General features: G+C 37.3%; 1 protein-coding gene across 1 annotated transcript; it reads left to right on the top strand.

The window, feature by feature from the left end:
- The first annotated feature begins 4,325 nt into the window (after positions 1-4,325).
- On the top strand, positions 4,326-21,377 carry snrnp48 (small nuclear ribonucleoprotein 48 (U11/U12)). The gene is made up of 9 exons (XM_060824259.1): positions 4,326-4,555; positions 6,722-6,838; positions 7,750-7,810; positions 8,930-9,010; positions 14,463-14,645; positions 18,108-18,229; positions 18,912-19,048; positions 20,606-20,770; positions 20,867-21,377. Exons 1-9 carry the CDS (start codon positions 4,376-4,378, stop codon positions 20,919-20,921), a joined length of 1,101 nt encoding a protein of 366 aa, XP_060680242.1. The 5' UTR covers positions 4,326-4,375; the 3' UTR covers positions 20,922-21,377.
- Positions 21,378-21,996: the final 619 nt, after the last annotated feature.

Genomic DNA, 21,996 nt, shown 5'->3' with positions numbered 1-21,996 from the left:
AAAATACATTAAATTCCCCAATTTACCAGTCCTTTATAGCCAGGTTGCCAGAAAGCAAGAACCAGGTTTTCATACTTAACAAAAATAACTATTCATTACAAATAAATAGATTTTAGCCGCAGATAAATAATAATAAACTATCAACATGTAACTCTAATTAAAACTCTTGCGCCCCTCATAAATATCTTCCTCTGCATACATACAGTCAAAGGGAAAAAATCTTGATGCGATGGGCAGAGGAAATGAGTGGGATGCAGTTTAATGGTCTTCTTTTCACCAAGTTAACTGAAAGGGTCCTTTTCAGTTTTCGGAATATGTGGCTCCTTGATTCTTTCTCTCCAGCTACATTTACTTTCTTGTAGAAGGTGTAGAGTGGCTAGTTCATAATTACAGTATAAAGTCCTTGGGCTTAATGGTTAAGAGCCACAGCTTACAGCAATTTTTGAGGGCAAAATAAAATGGCTTTCTTTCAGCTTAAGATTACTTTTACTGGAGAGAAAAGAGCCAGCGCTTGCCCTTTCAGACAGCTGATGGATTCTCCTACACATTCACGCCCCTTAACCTATTCAACTACCTGGTAGCCAATATCATAGTCACTGGCAATCAGTGATAATTAGTCACTACTCCACAAATCATTTAGCTATTTGTTGCTGGCCAAACCTTTGTTTGTACACAGCCCACCTGGCCCCAGCTAATCTTTAAACAGGCTTCACCTACTTGAATAAGAGATGGCCAGCTTGACATTTGAGTAATAACATGTCTTTGCAGGATAGACCAAAACCTATGGAGAAAAATAAAAATCCTAGTATATCTTTACAAAAAAAGGTCACAAGAGGGTGCTATCACATTGTTCCTTTCTCACTGAATATGTTACACCATGTTCAACCCACATGTAAAGGGTCTTTCCATAGTGTGCATTCTCCTGGGTACTGTTCGATGAGTTTTCTTGCTCAAGTCAGGCCTTGTACTACTTCTTTGCTGTTTTCAAGTCTGCATACCAGCAGCAACTACAATGGCTTGCCGCCCCAGATCCTGAAGAACCATTTTAGCCACTTGGCCAAAGCTTGGTTTTTTTGTGGGATGGCCTGGTGTCCCTCTGCTCAGGAAATGCCCTGCAATTGCCTACTCTCAAGTGGTGTTCCCCAAGCGCAGTCAGATAAATGAGTGTATCCAGTTCCATTGGGATGCCCTGTAGCTTCCACGCTTCACTTGCCACATTTTCTGATAACAAAGCCAGCTGTAGTGCCTGTTTGAAGTCTAGTTGAGCTCCAGCTAATAGGCACTTCTCCATGGTTACATCATTAATCTCACATACCAAACGGTCTCTCAGCATCTCATTCAGGCTTAACCCAAAAATCACATGCCTCTGCCAATCATTTTAATATCATCAAAATCCAGATACAGATTCTGCTCATTCTCTAAATGCCAAATAAAACCGATAGCATCCCAGAATTAGAGGAGGTTTGGGGTTACAATATTCCTTAACGAATTCCATCAACTCTTGGAACATTTCAGTAGTGTTGCCTCTGGGAAAGTTAAGTCCCTAACAACAGAAAATGCTGCAGGTCCACAGCAGTCAGAAGGATAACCTGTTGCTTTTCATCTGTCCAAATGTCATTTGCCTGGAAAAAATATCACATCCATTCCACATACATGGCCCAGGATCAAGCAAATCAAGCTTCCTTAATCGTGGCATGATGCCAGAAATGCTTACCCCAACTCCAAGATGACTGTTGCAAGCAAACGTTCTTCACGAATGTAGTTTTCTTCCTGTCGCCACTGAAGTAACTGCCCAGGTGCGGATATTCCGTCACCAAATCACCTTTTATTTTCTTGTGCACAGTAACTAGCTATGGCCAGTCAGCTCAGAGTTACATTGTTTGGATCTTTGGGGGGAAAAGTATCAAAACAACAGCACTTCAAAACAGAGGAAGACAATCAAAGGCAAGGTCCACATGGTCAGAGAAAGAAACCTATGCTGCTGTCTGACACAGCTGTGAATCTGCACAGTTACTGCCTTTGCCTTTGCTGTTTGAGTTCAAGTATCAGTGGACATTGGAGTGTGTCTTGGAAAAATTAATAAACAGCAAAAGTGACATTCAAATTCTATTAAAATTAATGTTTGGTTAAATGGTCACACAGTTCTCTTGGAGGAGGATATTGTGGCAACTCTGTCAGTATTTGCAGAATCTGTCTTTAACAAGATTCGCTTGGTGCTTCAACCCTTAAGTTTGCGCAAGACCTTAGCCATACTAAGAATATACACTGGGGAACCATTAAGAATATGGCTTCAGTTCCAGTCTCCTGTGAGAAGCAGTTGGTGCAATTACCACTAAGAGGCTCAGCCTATTGGGTCAGAATTGGTTGAACAAAATTTACTTAGATTAGCTCAACACTTTGTGATTAGAAAATGGCTGCCTCAGTCAACTCTTTGTGAAATACCCAGGAGACTATCAAAGGGCCCAACGCAACAGTTCATGTTGACCAAGAAACGATTCCATGAATTTGCAAGCCCAGCCAGTGTCATTTGCTTTGTGGGCAAAAGTAGAGATGGAAATCAGGGGTGGTTGGAGAGAGAAGGAATAATCAAACCAGTGCAGTTTGCAGAATAGGCAGCATCGGTTGTGAAGCCTGTCAGCTCAGATGGTTTTTGTGGGGATTTAAGCAAATGGTAAACCGCTTCTTGCAACTGGATAAATATCCACTCCTTCACAAAGAGGACTTATAAGCAAAGTTGATGATGGGGTGAGCTGTGCTTGATGAAGCTGGACATGAACAATACCTACCTGCAATTGTGACTGGATGAAGAGTCCCAGAAGTATGTCACAATGAACACTCACAAGGGTTCATATTAATATACAAGACTGACATTTGGAGTATCATCGACCTGCACTCTTTTCCAACGGATGACGGAGAACATTCGACAAGGACCACCCCATGTTGTCATTTATTTGGAGTGGAAGAACAATAAAAAGCACTTGGAGAACTTGAACATAGTCCTTAAAGGTTTCTCCCAGACAGGCATATGCCTTAGAAGGGAAAAATGAGTGTTCTAGGCACTCAAGTGAGCTACTTGGATTAGAGTTAACAAAACCTGGTTACGCACATTGGAAGAGAAAGTGAGAGCAATAAAAGGCTTTTATATCAGTACTGGAACTTAGGTGTTTCCTTGGGTTAGTGAATTATTATGGAAAATTCAAATGTAACTTGGCCTCCATTTGGCACCTTCACAACTGCTATTGCACAAGTGTTAGCCTTGTAAATAGTTGCATAGCCAAAAAGCAGCTATCGTCATCGAAGGTGTTGGCTCACTACAATCCAAAGTGAGGTGATGCTGACATGTGATGCCCCTGCATATGGTATTGGGGGAACGTGTTGGCTCACCGGTTGCCCAATGAAGAGGAAAACCCAATAGTGTATACTTCCTGAACTTTGGTTGATACTGAACAAAATATGCCCAGATAGAGAAGGAAGGTTTGGCAGTCACCTATGGCGTGAGGATTTTCCACCAGTACCTTTACAAATGGGAATTGTCATGATCACAGATCATAAACTCCTGCTAGGGATACTGAAGGAAGACACAGTCCACGATGGATGCAGCCTTGATACCGTTACTGCCGGAAGAGGAGGAAACTCTCTTAAGGTGCTCCAGGCGCAAGAGATGGGCTACACACCGCCCGTGTCAGAGTCTGAGGCAGAGGAACCGGACTTGGGGCAATAACATTGCAGGAAAAGTTACAAGAAAAAGACCTGGCCTACATTCTCGGGCTTTTGTGTGGCGGGGGAAGGAATGTAATGATTGAAACCAGGTGGATCTTCTTGACTGAGATCTTTGATTGGGGTTGCTAACCTGGGCCAATCAGAAAACCCTAGCTGACAAGGGATCTAAAAAAGGGGGATTTGAACAAGATTTGTTAATAAACTGGGAAACAAGAGTGTTGAGCATTACGTAACATATTCACAAGAGGAAAAAAAGGGACAGCAGCCTGTTGTGACCTTTTATATATAGATATACTAAGCTAAACTAGCTATTGTTCTCTATTAGTGAATAAACTGTTTTAATCTATCCTGCAAAGGTATGTGTTCACATTCAACATCACAAAGTAGCCGATCATATTATTACATTATTGTTTGCTGTACCCAGATTGAATCACAAGCACCAACAGCCAATCAGTATATCATTGGCTCTCAAGTGGCGCTAAGTCAATGCAACTTGCCTGTCTCTGATCGAACTGCAGCTCTTTCTTTTATGTGGGCAGGGCGCACTGTCGAATCAGTTTGTACCGTACCTCCTCCTACAGTGTGTAGATCTGACTGATCGGGAACTGGTTGTGACTGGATTAGAGCCGCGTCCGCCAGTCACTCTCGCTGTAAAATGGCGGCGGTCGAGGCCAACATCGAATATTCGAAAAGGCTCCAGAGCCGTTTGGAGCGCGTGAGCGAACTGTCCGAGTTCGCGCGGGAATGCGGTCACTCCATCAACGGCATCCTATCTGAGCTGGGCTGGAGCGCAGAGAGCCTAGGCCTCGGCATCCCTCTTGCCGGGACAGAGCCGGTATGATAGGCCTATTACGATGATCACACACGTACCCATCGTAGGGAGAGGAAGAACAGTTTGCAATTATCCCAGTTATATAATGTACACATTGATATTAACATATATCCAATTTGCATCAGAGGTCTGGTCTGCAGCCAGCCTTTACATATAGATCGTACATACTCTGGTATACAACTGACTGTCATAAACCTATATGTAGGAGAGGCCGCGTGTGTAATCGATTTTCTGATAAAGTCGGAAGTCACATGACATCAGGTTATGGTACAACAGGTTTGTTTAAAATCAAGCTTTCAGCATGTTGTTCGTTCGTCGTGTGAAGTCATTATTTTAGATAAACCTACTGGATTATAACCTAATGTCTTTTTACTTTGTCCACTCCAGTATCTTCACATCACGGTATTCTGATAGTATGTAAATCAAAGAAACCTGATCTGCAGTCAATACACAGTCCAGACTAGTCGATTTTATATATATTTGCACGCGCAAATATATATAGCTACCTATATGCCTGGTTAAATTATAATATGCATATAATAGGTGAGTCAGGACAAGGCAGAGGTTGAGTTTTTTTTCACTTGTATGGTGAGGGCCTTGAACTCGCCTGAAACAGAAGTAGAACAGAAACCCTTACTACTTTAAAATAAAGTGTTTAAGCATTTGTAGTCCCAAAACCTGCCAAGAGCTGAAAGGTGGAGTTAGACTGGATAGTTTTTGGGCTGATTTGGTCTCTTTCTGTGCTACAAATCTTTTGTAGGCTATATAATTGGGCTTTTTAGGATTCACTGTTGTAGAAGAGGTTTAACCAAAGTATTGCTTGTCGTGAGTGTGGTGCTGGAAAAGCAGGTCAGCAGCATCTGAGGAACAGGAGAATTGACTTTTTGGGCAATAGCCCTTCATTATATAGCACATGAATGTGCTGTATCTTAAAATGTATTTTACTGTTTATACTTTCTACATTTAAAACAAAAAACACTTAACTATGGCCAATAGGCTGCACTTATTGCATGAGTCCCAAATTGAGAACTTCAAGTTCCATTCGCAAGCATTGCAAAATCTAGGTTGATACTCCTTTATGCATAACTGAGCATGACTTTTTAATTCACTCCTGGAATGTGGACATTGCTGGCTGGGCTAGCATTTATTTCCTATCCCTCGTTGTCCTTAAGATGTGGTGAGCTACTTTCTTAAACTGCTGCAGCCTGTGTGCTATCGGTAAACCCACTTAGTCCTTGGGCAGGGAATTCCAGGATTTTGCCCCGTTTACAGTGAAGGAATAGTCATTTGATTCCAATTCAAGATGGTGAATGGTTTGGAGGGGAAATTGGTGGTTTCTCATGTGTTGACTGCCCCTGTCCTTCAAGATGGAAATGGTCATGGGTTTAGAAGGTGTTGTCTAAGAATGGTGTATAGAAGGAGGTCATTCAGTCTATTATGTCCAAACAGGCCAAAAAGATGTCTAGTCTAATTCCACCTTCCAGTTCTTGGCCCATTATCCTGTAGATTACTGAAGCTCAAGTGTATATCCAGTTTTAAAATGTGATGACAGTTAAGCCTAGGCCCCTGTCTGCCCTCTTGGATAAGAGTAAATTATGCCATGGTTCTATTTGAAAGAAGAACATAAAAGTAAACTGCCATTTTTAACTGGCAGTTAAAATTTCTCTAAAAGGACATGTTATTCAGTGATTATAACTTTGTTTGAGGAAGTTTGCTGTTTATAGTTTGGTTATTGCTTTACGTTACAACAATTATAACGTTTCACAAATACTTCATTTTTTAAAAGCGCTTTTAAAAAGTGAATACGACTAAATTTTTTTTAGGTTAAAATGAAACCATATTTGTAAACAATAAACCAGATTTAACTTGAAACAAAAGATTTTGAAAAAGTACAAGTTATTAACACATCAGGTTGTGAATTAAATTAAAAGGAAGAATATTTATTGTAAAGTGAAGGGGCATTGTGTTATATGACACTTTTCTTTGGTGTTTAACCCAATTTTATCTTGTAGGAATGGGAAGAATTATTGGGTTTCATTAGGTTAAACTTTCCTTTTAGCTCTGTCTGAATGTAGAGTGTTTTGTTTTATATAGAGCTTTATTTTCTCTGTATATTACAATTTAGAAATATCTTGGATGTAACCCTTTCTTCCTCTATAACCTTTTCAGCCTGATCCCATTGTTACTTGCCCATTCGATGCGAATCACAGGCTTTTAAAATCATCACTGGAAAAACATACTGCATCTTGTAGGCTGAGGAAGCTGGAATATTGTCAAGAAGAAGAGGTCTGTATGCAAGTGTTCAAAATATAGTTAACTAACTGTTCATGACATAATTCAGTTGCAAATCAGTTTTTGTTCAAATAACTTTGATTTTCTATTTTCTAGAAAGTGATAATTTTTGCATCAGAGATGCAGATTAGAAGCGCAAAAATGTTGCAATTTGCCCTTTAAATTTAATCGGTTCATTTATTCCGTGATGGTCACATCATGGTAGTTTTCCATCGTGATTTTTCAGGTGGTGTACTTTTTTCTGATCTACGACTTCAGCTGTTTTATCCATTTCCTGTTGAAGTTAATTAGCATTACTGGCTCCATGGGTTATGAGTAATATATCTGGAATAGTAGAGAGAGAATAACATACAGGTTTTTATCTGCAGCATAGATATTTATGCAAAGGATAGAATTTAAAACATTACTATTTCCATATAACTATTTAAACTATATCAATCATAAAGATCTCCCTGAATTGTTTTCACAGTGAAACTCAACATTACCCTTCTGCTTTTGCCTTTTGCTTTCAGAATGTAAGCTAAAATGTAAATCATTTTTGAAATAATAAAAAGGACCCACATGCTAAGAATGCTTTGTTATACTTGAGTCAGGGTTTGTAGTGAAGTATATCATACATGAAGTTTGGTAAATGTGATTTTTGTGAAATAGTAAAATCTAAAAATGATTTACTTGAATAGAAATATTTGTAGGACAATACTTTTTTTTTAGAAGGCATGTTGATTGGTATTTTAGATGCAAAGAGTAATGTTTCTAACATTAAAAGGTTATCCCAGAATTCTTAGGAATGTGTTAAATATATGATTGTTAATAAGTAATCAATCATAGCTCATCTTTAAGTTTTCGTTTCTGTGTAAGTTCATGTTTTAATTTTATGATCTTTTCTTGATTATTTTAATGTTTAGGCTGAAATGTATGATCCCTCATTTGCCTATGAGAATACTGTGGTATCTGCATTCAAAATGGGTAAGTATAACTACATTGGTTTCAAGGTTACTCGTATATCTTCTAGGTTTCATGATAAATCTTCTGACTTCATTAATTTTAATAAGCTTGTAATAATTAATGACTACACACTTAAAACATAGAAATGATAGGTACCTATTTTACAAAGAATTGGAGGATATCAGGCCCAAAAGCAGACCAGTTGGTCTTATCAGTCTAGACCAATGCTCATGCTGCACCTCTGCCTTCTCCCATTTTTTCCTTATCTAAATTTATCACTGTAGCCTTATAATTTCTTCTCCCAAATATGCTCAACCAGGTTCTCCTTCAATGCATTAACACCATTCACCTCTTAATGCTATGATAGTCTGTTTTCTATTTTCTCCATTCTTTGTGAAGAATTTTCCTTTAGCTCTTTACTGGATTTCTTGGTGATGATCTTAAATTAATGTCCTCTAATTAGTCTCCTCTTCACTATAGGAAATGTTCTGTCTGTAATTCTGTCTCTTCAAACCTTCCATAATTTTCTCCCCTCAGCCTCCACTTCAAGAGAAGAATATGTACCCAACGTTTCCAGTGTCATCCTTGTGAATCTTCTTTGCAACTTTTCCAGTACCTTCTATATCCTTTATAGAAAATGGTGGTCACTGGGCCTGGGGAGAAATCCTATTGGAACACTTGCTATGTGGTGCCATAAGAAAGTTGACAAATAGTATTGGGTTGCCAAAGTATTGTATTTTAGTCCTTGCCTCAATAGAAATCCCTAATGCATCAGTTTTTTGTATGATCTATATGATTGAAAGTTTTTCTGTCTCAAATATGATCTTTCTATCAATGAATTCTTGAATTTCTTTGAGTACCAACAAACCCCATTTAAATAACAGGATTATTTTAGTTGCTGATTGTGGAGCTAAAGGCTTGACACTTCTAACGTGTAGTTAACATTTGAATCTTTTCTCTGGGCATATGTATTCATATTCTGGATGTTACATTTTCCATGTTAAAAACACAATTAGGTACACATTTTTCTGAGCAAAGAAAGACAGTCTCAGTGTACTTTTTTGAAGATTTGATTTGTTTATGAAATGCCATCACTGTGCAAAACAGAGAATTGAGGGGATCGTTTTTTGTTCTATTTAGATAAAGATTTGCAAGCTCAGATAATTCAACAAGCAAAAAGTAAAGCTCCATTTGGAAAAGAAGATAAAGTGTTTTCTCAAGGTGAGAGTATTCATGTTTTTCTCGTCCACTTAGAATACAATTTCAAAGGTGTTCAATATGCTTTTGAAGTTTTCTTTTTATAATACTGCTATTTAAGTAGGGTGTTAGTTAGTATCCCTAATCACAAGATGGTGCCACTGTAATATAGTCTTCTTGAAATAGTTGGAACAAGCCTTTTGGCTGAACTATTAGTTATATTATCAGTGCTAACTGATTAAGATAAAGCACATCAAGTCTATCAATAATCGCTCTGTCCATTAAATGATACGATCTCCTGCATGTTTCTTGTCATTGCTACTAATGCAAATTCTAGGGAAGACAAAAACAATTATGAACAATTTCAGGACACACTCTTGGGAAATTCTTTTTAAACTTCAAATGCCTAGCTTGTTCAAGATGTATTATTAAATGATGCTAATCCTTCTCCTAGTTCTTACACACAACAAAAGATTTGGCTTGCTTTAGTTTATCAAGACTAAAATTATTTTGTTTTTCTTGGATGAGGCTATCACAGAATAAAGATACAAATTGAGCTACAGGACAACCGTGAATCAATTTAAAGGCGAAGATGGGCCCATGTTATTGAGCACTATAGACAACCAGAGCCAATTATCTGCTAGCTTATTTCAAAGTTCACAGATTTCAGACCCATTTCTGAGGCCCTTTAATAGCATTGCCTGCAAAGAAAGTCTGAAATTTTGTATAAAGATTCAAACATCCTGTCAAAAGTAGCTGTATGTTAAACCTGTATTTTTATCCTCCTGAATGTGAATAGAAATTGTCTTCTCCTTGGACTAATATAGAAAATCATTTTAGAATCTATTTAATCTATTCCTTTTGAGGGTTTTAAATACCACAATAACATCACTGTTCAGCTTCATTTTCTTTCTCTTTAATGTGAGAAGCCATTAATGTCTTTCTCCATTAATGAGATGTCCGAAACTATTTATCAGAAGACACAAGAACCTTATATTTTAATAGTCGTGATAGCTATTCCAGTTCAATCATAATCCTGTAATTTGTGGTAAATGCCCTCTGTTGAAATTGACCATGCCTTCTATTGTTGTTGATCTTTGTTATGGTTGTGACTGAAATTATTCAGTCTATTATGCAAATACATGGAGATAATTAACTCAAGTCTGCAGAGTTCGATATTTGTCAAAAGTCATTCAACTTTCATTTGTGGTCAAAACATTTTAAAAATAGCACAATACAAACCTCAGTTTTCTTTAATGCAAAAACTTGTGTCCTGCTTGACCTGAAATTTTTCCTATACTAGCCCGTAGTAGTGTATGTGTTGGAAGTGGGGTAGATTAGTTTAATTGGCTAGATGGCCAAATGGTTTGCAGTATAGAATAACACCAACAACATGGATTAATTCCTGCACCAGCTGAAGAGGACTGTTTTTCTCAACCTCTCCCCTTACTTCAGACATGTTGACCCTCAGGTTAAACTACCTCCAGTCACCAGTTATGAGAGAGCAGCCCAGTGGTCTGGTTGTACTGTGGCTCCTTTACCTTGTTGAAGATCGGATTTCTGTGTTTACTGTTTTGATTATCCCTCTTATTGACTCTTGCAGTACAGAAATGCAGTTCAAGAGAAAACTGAAAACTATGTTTTATGTAAGCTGTCATCAGTTTGGATGAGCAAGGAAAACCTTTTTCTAAATTTTAATTCCTACTCTTAAGGGACTATCTATCTCTAATGAAAATGTCAAAATAACATTTGCCAATGGCTTTGAGCAATAAAGTACAATTGCAGTTGTATTATAGTTTACTTCTCTAATAATTAGAGACCTGTTTGCCCTAGTTAACTCTCCATTACGGCTGGTCTTCTCAATTAATAACGTATTGCATTTGCGAGATGTAGGTGCTGTTTTTTCTCTTTTATTTGAAACAGTTGCACGAACTTCGTAATAATCGTTACCACAGAGAAATCTTTTCATAATATTTGGTGACACGTTATGCCTTTTTCTCTTCCCCTCTGGATATTTCAGGACTTTTGGTTGACATTGAGGGAGAGTAGGTGTGCAGTTAGCTGGAGGCTGATACAAGTGACAAAACAAGCAATTTATGTGAAATGTAGCTGCACAAGCTTCACAATATGTGCCCTTCCACCCAACGTGCATAAAAGATTTTGCATATCAAATATGTGGAATTAAAATTTTGCTTCCTTCACACTAGTTGTTAAATTTTGGTTCCTATAGCTAACGACAAACTTCAGCTCATGCTTTGAAGCTAGTTCTAACATTGTTACAATGACAATAAACTACTCTACTGTAATTATGTTGATGCACATTTCACTAAATAGTTGGATTCCTTTTTGAACATGATAATTTAAACTTCTTGGTTTTTCTCTTTCAGTAACAGGGGTGAGTATATTTGACAGGAAAGATGAACATGAAAGAATGTTCTCCTCATATACAGATTTGCACAGAATTTTACTTCATGTCATACAGTATCCTTTTAAAATTATTATATCCTTTAAAGATGAACTTCAACTTAATGGATTGGTTAAATAAATTAAACTATTGTATTAAGAAATTTGATCTGTACTTGATGTTTGCTAAATAGACCTACTCACACATAAATGTGCTTTGAATATACTGCTTTTTTAGCAGATCTGTTGTTTACAGGTCTGTTTATATCTGACTTCATTAGCTGGCACAAGAAAAGATGTTGAACTTCAATAATTAATCAACATTTTTCAAATCTAATTTTTGGTTGTTGCCATGCAAATTGATTGCTAAAGGCAAAAAATATTGTTTGTAGAGGTTGATAGCCTACTTAAATATGTGTGAAGAATTCATACCAGGAAACATGGGCGGCACGGTGGCACAGTGGTTAGCACTGCTGCCTCACAGCGCCTGTAGACCCGGGTTCAATTCCCGACTCAGGCGACTGACTGTGTGGAGTTTGCACGTTCTCCCCGTGTCTGCGTGGGTTTCCTCCGGGTGCTCCGGTTTCCTCCCACAGCACCAAAGATGTGCGGGTTAGGTGAATTGGCCAAGCTAAATTGCCCGTAGTGTTAGGTAAGGGGTAATATGTAGGGGTATGGGTGGGTTGCGCTTCGGCGGGTCGGTGTGGACTTGTTGGGCCGAAGGGCCTGTTTCCACACTGTAAGTCTAATCTAAAAAAAAACAAAACACAGAACTTTAACTGTGACAGCAGCCTTTGTAGAATATAATAAAATGTCCCATAATCATAATCATCAGCAAATTGGTACAGAAAATAATGGAGAAAAAATTAGATCCAGTTGGTCAAAAATATAAGGTTGAAGGAATAGTTGAGAGTGAAAATTAAAGAAGCTTATGGAGGGAATTCTGGAGCATCGGGCCTGAATGGTCAGTGGCAAGGCCTCCTAAAATAAGCTGAAGGAATTGGTGTGCAAAAAGCAAAGTTGGAAGAGTACAGGACTTTCAAGGGTTCATAGAAATGCAATAGTTTAGAGACATAGGGCAAAGCTTTGGCTGGATTTGAACAGGAAGATTGAAATTTTTAAAATCAAGGTGTTGAGGGATTTGGAGGTAAGGCCAGTCATTGAGTCACAAGTGAACAAAACCAGTTATAGTGCAGGTTGCAAAGCTTTGGATGTTAATTTATGGAGAACAGTAAACTTGCCTGGAGGCCTTGGGAATGTTTGAGTGGAGAAGTAGCAAAATCATAGGTCAAGATTTCAGCAGCAGAAGGGGCTGAGTTATGGAATTAGGAGTTGGTAGTCTTGAAGAGATTATGGTAACAGACATTTTGGGTCAAATAGAATGCCGACGCTGCATGCCATTGTGCTGATTAAAGCATGTCCAGAGGTTTTAATAAATAACTATATGGATCTAGGTTATAAAGTTAAAGGAAAAAGCCCACTTCATCAACATACTGAACATTGGGTAGTGCATAATGTTTATAAATGCATCTTGGGTAAGTAATTATATAAGTAATGTTACTTAAGGTAAATTGCACTGGGCAGATTTGGAATTGATGTCTTATTTGCTCTCCCTACAGAAACATCATAGCTTTTCACAAAATATAAAGGCTTCTTTGATACTATAATAAGAAGTTTAGAACCACTAATCTGCATGTTTTCATGTGTGTCACCATGGTTTCAGTGTGTTGCATTAAATGACCAACCTTTCAACATTTCCTAGATGACCTAATATTGAGGCATTACCTTTTCCCCAGATTTCTCAAATTTTTGACAGATTCACTGCAATTTTAGTTAATTTTTGACAAATATTTAGAACATCCCACTTTAAATCTATAGCAATAAGCTTGATTTATCAACAGCACATAACATTGAATTTAAAATGGAGTTTATTTTAATTTTGTAGAGACAAGTGATTTTTATTCTTTGCAATGCTTCTTACTGATCTCCCAAGATACATGATCAAGGTTGTCATTTCACTTGTGCTACCAATAACATTTAATGTCAGATTGTGAAACGGCCTGAATTTGGCGTAGGGGTTTTTTTTTAAACTTGTTTTTCAATCTGCTTTTTACAATGTGAATGAATTTGATTAGGTTTGAGAAGGTAGAGGTCTGTGGACTGATGCATTCCACCACTAATGCCATCCTGAATTTTATTTTGGAAACAATTCAGACTTTGTGTAATATTGTGTATTAATAACACAGAATTCTATCTTTTTTGGATGAAAAACTGCTTTGTAAACTACTATTTTTGCCTGGGTTTCAATTTCTACTTCCATTCCATTTTTTAATTGCTAAGGTAGAATAATCTGGACTGTTGATACATTGCAGTTGGTAACTGATGAAAGGATAATTCTGTGATTTAATGCTCATAATAAGGAGAACATTGAGGAGAAGTCACAGGTTTCATGCTGAGAATTTCTGCACATATCCTTGTGAATGCTGGCTTCTATTGTCGGCATTTATTGTAGAATTATCCTGAATGTTTATTCAATGATGTGACCAGATTGCTTTGAGTATGTTCAGTGGTAGAGCATTTGACTGTAGATCATAAGGTCTCTGGTGTCCCCTTGGGTCAAATCAACACTCATCCAAGGCCGTTAAAGCTTTTTTGTTTTTCCGTGGGTAATGCGCAAAGCTTGTAGTTTCAGTGGAAGTGTTCCAGTTGGTTGTGCTGGTTTTGATACTTACAAGAGTTCTAACTAGTAGCCTGATCATGCCATGGTAGCTTTGGTATTGAGGATTTGCTTTGGAACTCTAATTATATCAAGATTGTTTATACTCAATACTACTAGACTTGCTGTAAATGTGAAACAATTTTTGTATATTCAAAATTTGACAATTTTGAAAACGTACTTGCTCATCATTAGATTTTTTTATCTCTGAACGTATGAAATATAAAAATAAATGCTTTCTCTTTTGTGTTATATGCATACAGTAGGTCATTTTCATTTGGGAATTGGACTTTTGCACAATTTTTGGAAAATTATGTAAAGTTTAGGAGTAACTGAATAAACTGTTAATATACATAGGTGATTATTCGTCAGTACCTTGTGAGGTTCCTGAGAATCATAAGCGTTTCATCTGTGACCTAACTCCTGCTGATCGCCTAGCTATCTATGAACATGTTGTTCGAGAAACCAGTCAGCAAAGAACTAAATCTTTTGAAAATGATGGTGATTTATACGTGGACCTTGCTGCAAAACTCAGCCGAGGTTTGTATTTAACTTTTCTTTTAACTCTTAGCTTAAGATAGCCAGTGTATTCATATAATATTGTAAGAAAACAATACCCAATTTGAAGTACTGCTGTTGGATAGAATACAACGATCATCTGTTTCCTATTTTCATGTGACTCAAAACTTTTATAAAAGAGAATGGTCGGTCCCTGGGAAGCAGTAAGAATCAAAGGGTCCTTTGTGTACATGTGTTCTAGTCCCTTTCAAGTAGCAAGACAAATATATTAACTGGTTAACAAGGCAAATTGAATACTTGCCTTCATTAGCTGACGCAAAGAGTTTAAAAACAGGGAGGTTGTGCTGGAACCATACAAATAGTTGGTCAGGCCACAGCTGGAGTATCGTGTGCAGTTCTGAAATCCACATTATAGGAGGAATGTGATAGCACTGAAGAAGATGCATAAGAGATTTATCAGGATGTTGCATTGGAGGAGAGGTTAGATAAACTAGGGCAGTTTTGCTTGGAGCAGATGAGACCGAGGGGTTTGGGGACAGGATAGACAGGAATAAACTTATTCCCTTGGTCGAAGAATCAAGACTGAGGGCACACATTTAACATATGGGGCAGGAATTTTAGAGGAGATATGAAAAAACCTTTCTTTCACCCAGAAGGTGGTGGCAATCTGGAACTCACTGACTGTCAGGGTGGCAGAGACAGAAACCCTCATGCATTTTAAAATGTATTTAGATTTGATTCCCTACAGTGTGGAAACAGGCACTTCAGCCCAACAGGTCCACACTGAAGAGTATCTCACCCAGACTCATTTCCATACATTTACCCTTGACTAATGCACCTAACAACACTGTGGGCAATTTAGCTTGGCCAATTCACCCAACTTACACATCTTTTAGAATGTGGGAGGAAACCAGAGCACTCGGAGGAAACCCATGCAGACGCTGGGAGAATGTGCAAACTCCACACAGACAGTCACCCGAGGCCAGGATCAACCCGGGTCCCTGGCGCAGTGAGGCAGCAGTGCTAATCACTGAGTTTGTGATGCCAAGACAAACAAGGTTGCGGACCAAGTGCTGGAAAATGGGATTAGAGTAGTTAGATGCTTGCCTTTGATTGGAGCGCATTCAGTGATCCGAAGGATCTTTTTCTGTGCTTTAGACCTCTGACTACATAAATGATTCGGATTTGAGCATAAGAAGTGCAGTTAGTAAGTTTGCGGATGACACCAAAATTGGAGGTGTAGTGGACAGCGGAGAGGGCTACCTCCGATTACAACAGGATCTGGACCAGATGGGCCAATGGGCTGAGAAGTGGCAGATGGAGTTTAATTCCGATAAATGCGAGGTGCTGCATTTTCAGAATGCAAATCTTAGGACTTATACACTTAATGGGGAGTGTTGCTGAACAAAGTGACCTTGGAGTGCAGCTTCATAGTTCCTTGAAAGTGGAGTCACAGGTAGATAGGATAGTGAAGAAGGCGTTTGGTATGCTTACCTTTATTGGTCAGAGTATTGAGTACAGAAGTTGGGAGGTCATGTTGCAGTTGTACAGGACATTGTTTGGCCACTGTTGGAAAATTGTGTGCAATTCTGGTCTCCTTCCTATCGGAAAGATGTTGTGAAATTTGAAAGGATTCAGAAAAGATTTACAAGGATGTTGCCAGGGTCGGAGGATCTGAGCTATAGGGAGAGGCTGAATAGGCTGGGGCTGTTTTCCCTGGCACGTCGGAGGCTGAGGAGCCTTATAAAGGCATACAAAATTGAGGGGCATGGATAGGATAAATAGACAAAGTCTTTTCCTTGGAGTTGGGGAGTCCAAAACTAGAGGTTTAGGGTGAGGGGGATAGATATAAAAGAGACCTTGGGGCAACGTTTTCACACAGGGTGGTACGTGTATGGAATGAGCTGCCAGAAGAAGTGATGGAGGCTGGTACAATTGCAACATTTAAGAGGCATTTGAATGGGTATATGAACAGGAAGGGTTTGGAGGGATATGGGCCGAGTGCTGGCAGGTGGGACTAGATTGGGTTGGGATATCTGGTCGGCATGGACAGGTTGGACCGAAGGGTCTGTTCCATGCTGTACATCTCTATGACTAGAAAGACATATAGGGTCATAACATAAAATCAAGGAACATCACTGGGCCCAAAATATAACTCTGATTTCTCTTCATAGATGCTCCCAGACCTGAGATTTTTCAGCAATTTCTATTTCTGTTTCAGATTATAGCATAGTTAAATTTGTTAATGAATTGTGATAGACTATTTATAATCCTTTTATTTGAATGAATGTATAAATATTATTGCTACAAATAAAATAAATGGCTCTAAATTAAAGTTTGTAAAATTGTTATGCATAATAAATTGTGTAAAAAATGGCAAAGAATAGATTAATGGTGATGCAGCAAAACTTTGACAGATGGAGTTCCATAGAGGGAGCTATGACGTCAACCAAGTTAGATGTAATATAACTAGATCAAGGTATTTACTGAAATGGAAGAGTAGAAATGTTTAAAATTTCAAACATCACGCAGTACTCCAGGACAGTTACAAATAAAAAGGCTTATGAGTATTAGCCTTTATCTCAAGCAGGTGCAATCACATGAAATGAAAATTATGCTACAGTTATATAAAGCTCTAATTGGACTGTTTATTTTCTGTGCATTCTACTTTAGTAATACATGCACTGAAGTATGTTGAATTGTTCTGACAAGTTGCACAGATTATGTTTGTTTCCTTGAATATTTAAATCTGAGGGGTTGAATTGAGGTTTTAAAATGATCAAAAGAATTGATCTGTAACATGGAGCAGGTGGGCAAGTTCAAAACAAGCGTATGTAAAATCAGAGATAAGCTGTTCGGGGGAAACATCTGGGCACCTATTCACAAAGCAAGGTGGAACTTTGGAAAATTTTCCCAAAAGAATGCTTTTCAGGTCAGGTCAATTGAAAATTTCAGGATTGATAGATTTTTATCAGGCAAGAATATGGAGGGTTACAAAACCAGGGCAGATAGATAGAGTTGACATATATCTGGCATAGTCTTATTGAATGTGGAACAGGCTCAAGGGGCTGCATAACCTATTCTGTTCCTATCTCACTTTTCATTTTTCACTTGTGATCCTACTGACTCTTTGTAGTAATCTATTCTCAGGGGCAATTTGTACCGATTATTGATGAAAATTATTGCATGTGGTTGTAATAAGTAGGGTCTTTTGGTCATCTTGAAATGAAATACTTCTGAGAGTTTCTGTTTACTTATTGAGTGTCTCTAGATATAATTATATACATAACACAACTATGCTATCCAGATATTGTCTAATAATGTTTGGGACTATGGAATTATAGTATTGTTGTCATGTAGGTTAATAGTCATTGGAAGTTGCTTTGTATGTATAACCCATACTTGAATAAAACTTTGATTATACAGCCCCTTTTCTATATATAAAATCAGATTTTATAAAATGTTTTCCATATCTAAACACAGATGATGAACAGAAAGGACCAAAGTCACATCTTGAAATTCTTGCTGAAATGAGAGATTATAAACGTCGTCGTCAATCGTACAGAGCCAAGAATGTTCATATAACGAAAAAATCTTACACAGAGGTAAGTGTCTGTAAGTTAATGATGCAGTGTCCTGTCTTTCCGTTTTCTCTCTCTCTCTCTCTCTTTACCTCTGTTCTTTCCATGTTAATCTAATGTGCCTCATCAATAAATAAAGAATAGATGGAGGACACAAAATGCTTGCAAAAGAATAATAATATGAAGGTATTAACAAAGGGTTAACTAGGTATTCAAGCATTGCAATCCTTGCAATTTTCTGTGGAAGACATTATTTCTGCAGCAAACTAGGAGTATAACCCATTTTATCAGCTTGTATGTATTCTGTAATTTACTCAATTCTAGCAAAAAGAAAGAGTTCTGAAGTTGTTATACTCCTTGAAAATTGGGACATTGATTAAATTCCGTGTTTAAAAGTAATTAATGTATTTTATTTGTAATCTCGACCACATTGCTGAAAGATTACCCAAACATCAGCTTGAAAGTTAAGCATTTAGTGCTCATTTGTTTTAAAGATAATTTTTTCACTTTAAGATTTGTTATCTGCAAATGCCTGTTGTCCACCACAAGTAGGGAGAGGGTGCCCTTTAGATGGTAAATAATGGAGGTTCCTTAATTCCACCAAACATATAAAATCAGAAGGTCTAAACATGTTTTCAAAGTTGTTGTTTGCACACTTGACAGTTTATGAAATGTAATCTTGTTTATTTTACAATTAAATTTACAGATAATTAGGGATGTTATTAGTGTACATATGGAAGAACTCTCAAGACAATGGAAAGACCAAAATGACTCTGGGAACTCGGAAGAGCATGATGACCAGAGCTATTCATTATCTTTGAAAAGCTCTTCAATTTCTCGCAGGTATGCAGTCTGTTGAAATTGTTTTCATTCAATCAAGAAGAGTGATTAAAATTCAGATAAGGGATGAGATGGCATGTTGATAGTGAGTGCATACTCCTTTACTCTTGCTCTATTTTAAATATGCAATAAGTACCTAACGAAAATTGAAAAACTTCTAAATGATTAAACTTTTACTCAAATACTAAAGTTGTATTTTATTTGAAAAATTTGAAGCACATATGCAACAACATAGAGCCTCACTGTCCAAAATATAAGGTCAACCATTTGACTGTTGTACGAGATGTAGTGTCATTTAAATTTGAATGCTGTACGTTCACTCATAGGAGCCAATATTGAAACTATAATCAGTTTCTGTAGGATTTCATTTATCAGGAAAACAAATTCAAACATTATTGTTTTAAGTAGAAATATCTAAATGTTAAATTCTTACAATGGTAAGTGAATTAACTTTTTTTATATAAAAAAATATATTTTTAAATAGCCACTTCATAGTACTGAACCTGATAGAGCTCACAGAGATATGTAAGGAAATTCTTGTGCGTAGTTGTGGATTCAAATATGGCAAACGTATCCATCTACAATATCATAAATATGTAAGTGGTTCTGTGCTATTTCATCAAAAAACATGTTTCATGGAATCTAACAGAGATGTTTGCAAGAGCTGCTGCCATCTCCACTAGGCTCAGCATCTACTTGATATATTGTTGCAGTGCAGATGTGCATGAGTTCCTCAAGTGGTACATTGGTGAATAGGCTAGCAATGTCAAATGTACTCATGGATACTATTATTATTGATGTGTAAGCCCTGTATTGTCTTCGTAAATGTGAAGGAGTCCTTCACCATGTGAATAGAAAATATGTTCAAAACTAGTTGTAGCAATTCATTACAACGAATTGGCCAATTCATGCTGTATTTGAATCCAGAGCTGCATGTAAGAATTTATTTGCACTTCTCGAGGATACTGTAGCTTTCCTGAGCAAACAACAACTTTGAAAAACCTATTTAGACCTTCTGATTTCATATTTCTGGTGGAAATAAGTGAAATCTCCATTATTACCATCTAGAGGGCACCCTTTCCCCACTTGTGGTGGATAACAGGCATTTGTAGATAAACTTTCTGAATAAACCTGCTGAGGTACAACTGGACCTTAGCACATGCTATCATGTAAATATGGAAGTTTGACTGTTTTCTGTGCGTAACAAATTTCTAACTTTCCTGAAGGGTGGAAGATACAAAGATTGAGGAAATAATAAACTAAAGGCTACATCCTACTTGTGTAGCCAGATGACAAGTGGTCCATACCATGGCATATCATAGTGAGCAAAACCCCAGGAGCAGGTCACACCTTGCTTGAGATAGGAGTAGTGGGAAAGTCCCAATATGAAGAAAGGAATGTGGAATCAGTATTGCTTTGCTGACCTTTATTGGCAACACTGCAGCATTCTCCTTTCATTTACAAGAATTGAAAGTCACCTTTTCATTTTATTTCTCTAATTGTGGAAATAGCCTTGTGTTAAAGTTCGCATTTACATGGGTGCATGTTTTTCTGTTATAGAAGATCTGGTGATCAGAGGTCTCCTTCAATGGAATCTAAATCTACCAGAAGTAGTAAGACTGTAGAACATGACAGCCGGAAAAAGAACCGCAGCCAAAGTCCATGTGACCGGAGAAGAAGTCCAGATTGGGAAAAAGAAAGAGATTCAAGAAAAAGAAGAGAGAAGTAGGTTTATCTCTGATTGGGAAGTAGTTCATTTACAGACAATTGAATCCTTATGTGTATCTGTAAAAATGTAACATTTTTGATGAATAATTTCAGAGAACATCATCCTCGTGATGAGGACCGGCATCGAAGTTATAAGCGTCGCAAGTGAACTAGAAATACGGATACAGTGAGGCTTTGGAATCCAACTTGTAAAGGAATTTATAAGTACTGAGTGCAAAGGCTGATTTTTCTTTTAGAAATTGTCCTTAAATGAATGTCCACAGCTGATTGCACAAAGTGAAAATTGTTAAACATCCATTTGATATGACAGTGAACTCATCTGAGTCACCCCATTATTACTTTAAATAATGTCTGCTGTGGTGAAGTAAAAAGTAAGAACAGTTCTCACCAGAATGTATTGTGAAAATTAATGAATGTATTTCAGTGGCAAATCTGAGTATCATGAGTTTTAAATTGTATTTTCAAATTGCTGAGTTTCATTTATGTGTGACATTGTCTGAACTGTTAAAACTGTTTACAGCACAGTACTCTTGCGTATCAATTCATCTCTGTATGATTCCCTGTTTACCAACTATAATTTATTCATATTTTCAAGGTTATCTTTTTTAATTAAATGTTTGAACGATAAACTGAATTCAGGTGACTCAATGTTTATTTAGCTTCAAGTAAAATTTCCTTCTGGTCATATTTTGAGCAACTTTCTTTTAAATTAAAAGTAACATTTCTTTTCACATTGAAGCAACTAACTCCTTTTATATGCTTTATAATTAATGAATGATTCTTGGGTTGCCTAATCTTACTAACTGTGAAGTTTCAGTTTTGTACATATATAAGAAAGGGGACTAATTCAAATTTCTACTTTTTAAAATAAACACATACTGGGTAACAAGTTCATTGTTAATTTACTTCAAGACAGACCTTCATTAAAAACTTTCATCTGTATATGATGTTGTATCTTCATGATATTGAAAAATACTTTACAACAAATGGATTACTTTTTGAATTGTTTTTATAGGTATGCAGACAGCCAAATCTGGCATGACAAATGAATCAATAACTGGAATTTATGGTTTTGTTAGTTGTGGAAAAAACTTTGTCGAATCTTTTTAGTAGTTTCACCAATGCTTCATCTGACATATTGCATTTCCGACACTGCAGAACTCTGTTTGCACTTCAGTGAATTGATAGTTAAAATTATTTGTTCAGCTCTTGAGGTTTGAACT

This window comes from Hemiscyllium ocellatum, chromosome 4 (genome assembly GCF_020745735.1).
Source record: "Hemiscyllium ocellatum isolate sHemOce1 chromosome 4, sHemOce1.pat.X.cur, whole genome shotgun sequence".
NCBI classification, from domain to species: Eukaryota; Metazoa; Chordata; class Chondrichthyes; order Orectolobiformes; family Hemiscylliidae; genus Hemiscyllium; species Hemiscyllium ocellatum.
The sequence above is the reverse complement of the archived record's forward strand: the minus strand, read 5'-3'. Positions and strand labels throughout refer to the sequence as shown.